Source organism: Sciurus carolinensis, chromosome 16 (assembly GCF_902686445.1).
Source record: "Sciurus carolinensis chromosome 16, mSciCar1.2, whole genome shotgun sequence".
Lineage (NCBI taxonomy): Eukaryota > Metazoa > Chordata > Mammalia > Rodentia > Sciuridae > Sciurus > Sciurus carolinensis.
This window is the reverse complement of record NC_062228.1, coordinates 1,736,669-1,745,151: the sequence shown is the minus strand read 5'-3', so window position 1 is coordinate 1,745,151 and position 8,483 is coordinate 1,736,669. Positions and strand designations below refer to the sequence as shown.

Below are 8,483 nucleotides of genomic sequence, written 5' to 3'. Positions count from 1 at the left end.
GGGCCGGGGGCCGGGGCACCGCGCGGGACCCCCGCTCGGGCGGCGGGCGCGGGCCGCGGGAGGGGGCGCGGGGCGGGGCCGGGCGGGCGCGCACGCCGCCGCCGCCCCGCGCCCGCCGCATTGCTGCTGCCGCCGCCGCCCGGCGGCTCGCGGCCCGCGATGGTGCAGCCGCCCGCGCCGCCGCCCGCGGGCCCCGCCGCCGCCCTCGGGCGCCCGCAGCGCGGCAGGCGCGGGCGGGGGGCTGCGGCCCGGGGCTGAGCGCGGGCGGGCGCGGCGAGGGGCTCGCGCCGAGGTGGAGCGCGGCCGCCGCCGCCGCGCCGGCCCCCCCGCCGCCCGCTCCCCTCCCCTCCCCCGCCCCTCCGGTCCTGTCTCCAGCGGGAGCGCGAGACGCTGGTCAGGCTCCGCGGCGCCGCGGAAAATGAGCACTCGCCCCCGTTGACTCGAGCCGCCGCGCCGGCCGCCGCGCTCGTTCTCCATTGCTCCCGAAAAGCGAATCAAAACAAAAAGCCAGCAGCCAACCAAGACGCGGGCTCGGCGCTCCCTTGTTGTTTTCGCCGCCTGCGGGATTCGCGAGCCGCGTTACATGCATGTCCAGTGGGGGTAGGTTTAATTTTGACGATGGAGGGTCCTACTGCGGAGGCTGGGAGGACGGCAAGGCGCACGGCCATGGCGTCTGCACCGGCCCCAAGGGCCAAGGCGAATACACCGGCTCGTGGAGCCACGGCTTCGAGGTGCTGGGCGTCTACACCTGGCCCAGCGGCAACACGTACCAGGGCACTTGGGCGCAGGGCAAGCGCCACGGCATCGGCCTGGAGAGCAAGGGGAAGTGGGTGTACAAGGGCGAGTGGACGCACGGATTTAAGGGGCGCTACGGGGTGCGGGAGTGCACGGGCAACGGGGCCAAATACGAAGGGACCTGGAGCAACGGGCTGCAGGACGGCTATGGCACGGAGACCTACTCGGATGGAGGTAGGTGCTCGCGGGTCGGGTCGGGATGGGGCCGGGATGGGGCTGGGCCGGGCGGAGGAGGGACCCTCCCCAGTCTTCCCTCTGTTTATCTCCAGGGAAGTTGCGCCTCTTCCTCCCGCTGGGCTGTGGGCGCTCAGAGCATTTCTTGGGTTCCTGGAGGCCTCAGGGGCCCCTGGCTACAGGTTGCCCCAGGCCTGGTGGGGGGCAGCGCCAGGATGCCAACTGAAGGGTGTTGGGGGCTTTCCAACAGCAGAGCCAAGCTGGGGGCTGCCGCCCAGAGCAGTGGATGAGCACATCATCCAAGAGCAGGCCGGAGACCTGCTGGAAAGGCCAGGCGGGGCCAGTGGCCACCTCTGGGACCCACCAGGGGTGGAGGGGGTGGCTGGAGAGGGCCCACTCCCCTCTGGCGCTGTTGCCCTCTGGCGTAGCTGGAGTCAGGCACCAGCCTCTCTGCTTGTTTTCCTGCGGTGCCCAGGGCCTCCCTCAGTCCTGAATCAACCCAAGCCAATGGAGAGGGAGACTGGGAGCGCTAGAGGGGGGATGCCAACCCAAACCAAAACAGCCAGGCAATAAACTTCTAGGTGGTTGGACGCGGGCTAGCGCTGTCGAAGCAGGCTGCTGGAGGGAGGAGGGAGGCCCATCTGCTTAGCGAGAGCCCAGGAATCTCTCCTTTCAGTGGCTGGACCCTTTTTACCGTTACTTCAGGGAATAGCTCTGTGGCTTCATTCTAAGATGCCACCACATTCGGGGCAGAGCCGGGTGCTGGAAGCCAGTGAACTGCCTGTAAGGTGGTTTCTGTGCAGGAAGCCTTGGGTGGTTGGGCAGCTGCCCTCTTGCCTGGACTCTCCAGTACCCACTCCTCTGTGCTTCTGAGAGCAATAGCAAGCCAGACCCCAAACACATGTGGGGTCCACAGCCCCTCCCCCACCGGGAGCTCTTCCCTGAAGTGGCTCCGGGGCCTCCCTGGGGTGGCTCTGCTATTTGCAGGCATGGATGCCAGGGAAGGGAATGAGACGCAGCAATGACTTGTGCTTCTGCCGGGAATAAAAATCATGAGTGTATGTGCGCTCGCCCTGCCTGCCTGCCGCCTCTGAGTCTCAGGAAGGAAGCTCAGAGCACCTGCTCCCCGCCACATCCAGGAGTGATGGAGGGCTGGAGAGTAATTATTATTTTGGCTTATGCAACTGAAAGGCAGGGCTCGTTATTACCCAAAGAGGAGGCGGAGTCTGGGCAGTTAATTATATAATGCTCCTGCCTGCCGGCTCCAGGCCCAGCGTCCCAGGCGGCCTGTGCTGTTGTTTTCACGGAGGAGGCTGGAGAGCTCCACTGCCCTGGGGCCCGAGGGCCGGGAGGGAGCGGACAGCCCTGCCTCCGTTCCAGGCGTGGGCCTGCGTGTGCGTGTGCTTGCACAGGTGGGCCTGGTCGGGCCTGGCAGCGGTTGTGGGTGGCAGAGGCAGGCAGGCAGCCTGGCGCTCCCAGCTGGGCTCTTGTTGCCCCCGGGGCTCTGACTGGACTGCTCTGCAAAACAGTCCCCCAGAGGGGCTCCCAGTTGTGCTCCGTGGCCCTGTGCAGGCCAGCTCCTGGGGCAGGTGGGCAGAGAGATCTTGGCCTCCCCTCACCTGTGACACTGGTAGGAGTATCTTGGGGTGAAGTCATGCCCCAGGCCTTGAGTGGCTCCAGTGGCCTGAGGAATTCTTCCCCTCACTGAACAAATACCTCTCGGCACTTGCTGTGACGAGGTGCTCTGAGCTGTGGGAACCGTGAGCAAAGTGGATGGGCATCCCTGCCCTCAAGGAGCTTCTGTTTGGGGAGAAGCGTGGAGACTCCCTGGCGATTGTGCTGGGGCTGGCTGTGGGCGGGGACCTGCAGTGTTGAGGTGAGCAGGTTCCCACGGAGACCTGGGCTGTCTAACCTTGTATCCAGCCAATTCCCTAAGTGCTTGGTGTGTCCTGCTTGGTCCTGCCTGTTTTACAGGTGAGGCCAGTGAGCCTAGGTGCCCACACCAGCTGGAGTCCTGGGCTCCAGTCTGGGGCCACGCCCCCTTGTTTCCACCCCACCGTCCTGCCAGCAGCCCAGTATGTCCACCTTCTGTCAAGGGGCCGTGGTCCTCAGATCTCCTGTAGGCTTGCTGAGGCAGGTGCACAGGGGCGGGCTTCAGGGAGGGCCACATAGCATGAGGGAACATTGAGTTGGCCCCCTGACTGGGGATGACCGGGCCAGGTATTTGAGGCCACTTCTCTGAACGTGGTCTCAGCTTCTCGTGGGGTGGAGTGACTGCTCAGGACTCGGGTGCCTGGGTAGTCTTCCGTGTCCACAGTTGGGTGTGGTCACCTGCTGGAGCAGGGCAGGGATCTTGCTGCCTTCTCCCTCACCGGGTGGTGAGGGCTCCCGTGTGGAGGGTCAATGGAGCCTTCATGAGGGAAGGTCCCACTGCCAGTCCAACTTCGCCTTTGTGCGGGAGCTGGGAATTTGGGGCAGGCATCTGCAGAGCTCCCGAACTTCAGCGCAGCTCCCAGTGCTGACTTGGGGAAACGGCAGCTCTCATGAATAATGCAGGAGTGGCAAATGTGTTCTCCGTGGAGCTGGATGGGTATGGATGCATTTCAGCCGGGGACGCTTCTGCCAGCTCCTCCTCCGACTCACCCTCCCCCGGACTCAGGCAGGCACTGCTCTTGAAGTGAGCCGAGCAGCTCCCACAGCCTGCGTGGTGCGCCTGGGCCTGGGTGGCAGGGCAGACGCTCCCTCAGAATCTGCCACCTGGCCTTGAATCTGCCAGCCCCGTGCTGTGGCCTTGGGCAAGTTACTTAACCTCTCTGAGCTTCAGTTTCCTCAGTTGACAGAGGGCTGGGGGTGACAGTGTGAGAGTGGCTGATTCGTGCAGGGACGCAGCGGCACCCCTCGTTGTCTCTACTGTTGGGGTTCACAGCGGCGGCCTCTGTGATGGCTCTCATCAGAGCCCCTGGCCAGGCTGACAGGGATGCCATGCACACGGAGCAGGTGGCAGTCAGTGCCTGTCCGCGTGGGGCTGCAGCTCCACACCTGTAGAGGTGGCCACGCGTCCCGTCTGGGTGCAGGGAAGCCAGGGCTTGCAGCGTGGAGTGCGAGGAAGCAGATCTGTGCTCGGGGTGGCGATTCCAGAGTCTGCCGATGCTCGGGCATCACTTCTGTCCACTGCCTCATGTGGAATGCCTCCTGTTCCTTCCATCCTTCCACGTCCATCCTTCCCTCTGGGTCAGTGTCCGAGTACAGGCCTCCACCCCATGCCGTCCCACCTGGTGTCCGAGTACAGGCCTCCACCCCATGCCGTCCCACCTGGTGTCCGAGTACAGGCCTCCACCCCATGCCGTCCCACCTGGGGCCCTGAGTCCCACCGCACTTCCCCACTGGCTGGACGCCGTGCTTGCTGCGCAGGTAGCTGGGTCTCTTGGGTGCTGTGGATGCAGAGCCCCTTGGACTAAAAGTCACCCCCTCTGATAGTCCCGCCCACACCAGAGAGGGATGAGTCATCTCACGCCCGGCCTCTCGCCCTCCTGCGCAGGGCCCGTTCCCGGCCCAGACTCCTCAGCCCACACAAATCACACACACCCACAGCCAGACTCAGATCCACTCAGGCGCCTGCGCGCGCAATACACCTGCCACCGGAGACGTCTCCACCCCGCCCCCAGCAGCCACGTGCACCCTCCCGGCGTGGCTGCTCCCCTCACCCAGTGCTCACGTCTCTGCACTCCTGCCACGGGGACTTCAGCTGGCACAGGCGGTGGCGTGCCTCGTTTCCATTTTAGACACACTGTGCGCTTAGTGCCCCTTGCGGAGGGAACCCTGTCCTCTCACCCACACACCATTAACTGTCACCGGCGTTGTTTTGTGACATGACTGTGAATAGTGCTTGTTGAGTCCAGGCGCCAGGTCAGGGGGGAGCAGCCCCTGGACACGGGTTGCTCCAGTAGACACTCGTTCCAAAACAGCAAGTGCCCTCTGGCAGGGTGGAGGTGAGGGCGTTTCTCAGCAATGCTCTTTCAGCCTCGGGTGGGGCGTTGAGAGGCTGCAGGGCCGAGAGGAAGGAGAGAGTGGCCTGCCCTCAGCTGGGAGGGGAGCGGGTGGCAGTGTCCCCTCTGCAGGAGACCTGAGGCTGTGCCCCAGGAGCCCACAGGAGCTGGGGGACCTCCGGGCAGTGCGTGGCAGGGAGGCTTACAGGAGTCCTGGCTGATGCCAGCCTGTAGTGCAGCTGGTGGAGGCAGGAGGGCCCAGCCCGTCCTCCATGGGGCCTGCAGAGAGGAAGACCTGGAAGGCTGGGGGCAGGAGCGCCTGGTCCCCTCATGGGCCTGGCCTGCCTGGGTTTCCCCAGGGCTGAACTTCGCCATCTGCCTCCAGCTGGTGGTTTTTATGGAAGACTTGTGTCCTTAAGTGACAAGTACATCCAGGTCCGTGCATGCCAGGAGGACGGACACCTGCGGGAGTTTCCGGGGTAGCCCCTTGTGGGTTGCGTTGCCGGGGCGCAGGGTCCTGGTGTGGCGCCCCAGGGGTCCTGCTGGGGCTGTCGCGCAGGTGGCCGCGGGTCTTCAGGACCTTGGAGAGCGGCGGCGCCAGGCCGCGCAGGCGCAGGTTCTCCGCAGGTGTCCTGGAGCGCGCCTCCTGCCCGGACCCCCGCCGGACTCGCCCAGCCGGCTCCGTCTGCGCGGGCTCCATTCCAAGGGTTGCCGCTCGGCGCTCGCCCGTGTCACTTCTGAGGGCGGAGCGCCTTCCAGGTGCCGCCACCTCCTGGTGGACTGAGAGAGTCGCCGGCCGCCAGCAGGCTGGGGGACCCGCGGCCCTCCACGGCCTGGGCCTCCTCTGCTGTGCGCAGCACCCCGCGGTGAAGCAGGTGCGCTGACAGGGAAAGGCCTGGCTCCGGTCAGCATCAGTGCCCCCGCGGTCATCCAGACCGATTCCACTCACCGCTGCCCCCAGCCACACGTGGCTCTGTGAATTTAAAATCAAATTAATTAAAGTGAAGTGAAATGTAAGAAGCCGACTTGGCCGCACTGGCCACATTTCAGGTGGTCAGGGGCAGGTGCTGCTGTCGCCCCTGGGGTTGGTCAGCTCCACGGGCTGGTGCTAATGCCTGGGCCCACCCACAATGCTGATGGAGGTCCAGCTGCAGGCAGCTCTGGGTGAGGCTGAAGCTCAGTGCAGACGAAGGCCCTGGTCCAGAGCAGGTTCCTGCACCTTGGAAGCCTCAGCTCTGGGGTTCATCCAACACCACTGAAGCCAGATGCAGAGAAGGCCGCGTGCCAGCCTCGGCGATTGATAAGAGCAGGCAGGGTCAAGAATTGCTGCTTTAGGTAGAATTTTTAAAACTCTGGGTCAAGTGACTCATGAAGTGGTCCTAGTGCTTCATTCAAAAAAGGTGTAGGATTTATCAGCATGAGCCCCAATGCTGTGTGTAACTGTGATGCCCTCATAAAGTCCTGAACACAGGGCTGGGCTGTGGTCAGTGGTGGAGTGCCTGCCTCCCGTGCAGAGGCCTGGGTTCAGTCCCCAGCACCACACATGCTCACAAAGGTTTTGCTGAGCGTGGTGGCCACGCCTGTAATCCCGGTGACTGGGGAGGCTGAGGCAGAAGGATGTGGAGGTCAAGGCCAGCCTGGGCAACTTAGCAAGGCCCTGTCTAAAAGCAAACCATTGAATAAATAGGACTGGGAGTGCAGCTCAGTGGTAGAGCACTTGCTTGTCATGTGCAGAGCCCCCCTTTCCACCCCTCGTACCAAAAGAATTTTTAAAAAGCCAGGTGTGGTGGCACATGCCTGTAATTCCAGTGGCTCAGGAGCCTGAGACAGGAGGCTCACAGGTGAGAGACCAGCCTGGACAACTTTGCGAGGCCCTCAGCAATGTAGAGAGACCCTGTCTCAAAATCAGAAATTTTTCAAGAGCTGGGATGTGGCTCAGTGGCTAAGTGCCCCTGGGTTCAACCCCTGGTCCCAGAACCAAAACAAAACAAAACATAACCAAAAAGAGAAAAAGAAAGAAAGGAAATATGAGCTGGGTGCAGTGGCCACGCCTGCAGTCCCAGTGGCTTGGGCAGCTGAGGCAGGAGCCACTTAGGCCCTGAGCAAGTTAGTGAGACCCTGTCTCAAAATAAAAAATATAAAGGGTTGGGGGTGTGGCTCAGTGGCTTAGTGCCCCTGGGTTCAATTCCTGGTACCAAAAAAGAAAGAAGAAATTTGACTAGAGAATTTCCACCACAATACCCATGTTCTAGCAGTTACATGCGCATCCGCCTCAGTTGTCATGAGGCCTGCTCCTCTGTGTCTTTGTCTTCTGTTTCTTATAGGGTCACCTGTCATTGGATTTTGGGCTCAGCCTAAATCCAGGCTGCACTCAAGGTCCCTAAGTCAATCTTACCTGCAAAGACTCTTTGTACAAAGGCCATATTCTCAGGAACGAGGGGTTTGGGCTTGAACACATTTGACCCACTATGGGATCTTGTAAGTCTGGAAAACATGTGGTCACCCAGGCCCTCGAAACCAGGTAGGTGCCTTTGAAAGGAGGTTATTCCCTCTTATTTTGCCTGGATCCCTGTTGTGCTGGGTGTTTTATCATGACGCTATTTCTTCTCTTCCTTAAACAGTGCTTTGAGATAAGTTTGGATCTTAAGCCCATGCGTGAAAGGCCAGGTCCCCTGTGGTATTGGGAGGTGGTGGAACCTTCTGGAGGTGGGGTCTTTAGGTCATTGGAGGGCCATGGGCCCAGCCCGTCCTCTGTCTCTTCTGCTTCCCAGCCGTAAGGCGAGCATTTTCACTCTGCCTTAAGCACCACCATTGGGTGCTGCCTTACCCTGCCCCGAGCAACAGGGCCCACTGAGCGTAGCTGATACACACCTTTCCTCTTTATAAATAGATCTTCAGGCGTTTCTCAGAGCAGTGGAAAGCTAGCACGGCACTCCTGTTAGAGGTGAGGAGAGCAAGGCCCCAGGCGTGTGTGGTGCCCGCAGACCTGTGGCCCCTGGTCTCCAGGCTCTGTGGTGGCGTTCCTGATGAGGATCACTTCAGTCACCCCTACGCTCTGTAGATGGGGAACGGGGGCCAGAGGGAAGGCCACTTGGCCACCACCTCGAGCGAAGCAGAGGAGGCAGGTCTCTGGTGGGCCGCTGCCCAGCAGCTATGAGCCCGTGAGTCCTCTGAGCTCATGGCAAGTGGGGCACAGCTGTTCCCTGTCTCCCAGGAGAGAGCCGGTCCCTGCAGACTGGGATGCTTTGTGCACTTCTCGAGGTCCGACTCCCTGAGGTGCGTCCATGACCCGCACGTGAACCCTGCGTTCTCTGTGAGCGCCTAACCTGGCCCAGGGACCTCGGTGTGCCGTGAGCAGAGGGCTCCAGGCCTGGGCTGAGCACGCTGAGCAGGCGGAGGTCCCTCCGGCACTGCCAGGCCCCCTGCTCGCCAGCCTTCCACAGTCAGGCTGCCTCCGGCTGGCGCCACCCAGCGCAGCAGTGTGGACACACATGTGGGCTTGGCAGCCGCTGCCACCCTCTCCTGCAC

General features: G+C 62.4%; 1 protein-coding gene across 1 annotated transcript in view; it reads left to right on the top strand.

The window, feature by feature from the left end:
• Positions 1-310: 310 nt before the first annotated feature.
• The window catches only part of Jph3 (junctophilin 3), a 47,986-nt gene continuing 39,813 nt past the window's right edge, over positions 311-8,483 (top strand). Inside the window, exon 1 of the mRNA XM_047530044.1 lies at positions 311-969. Coding sequence (XP_047386000.1) covers positions 588-969 — 382 coding nt within the window. The 5' untranslated portion in view covers positions 311-587. The remainder of the gene's footprint in view (positions 970-8,483) is intronic.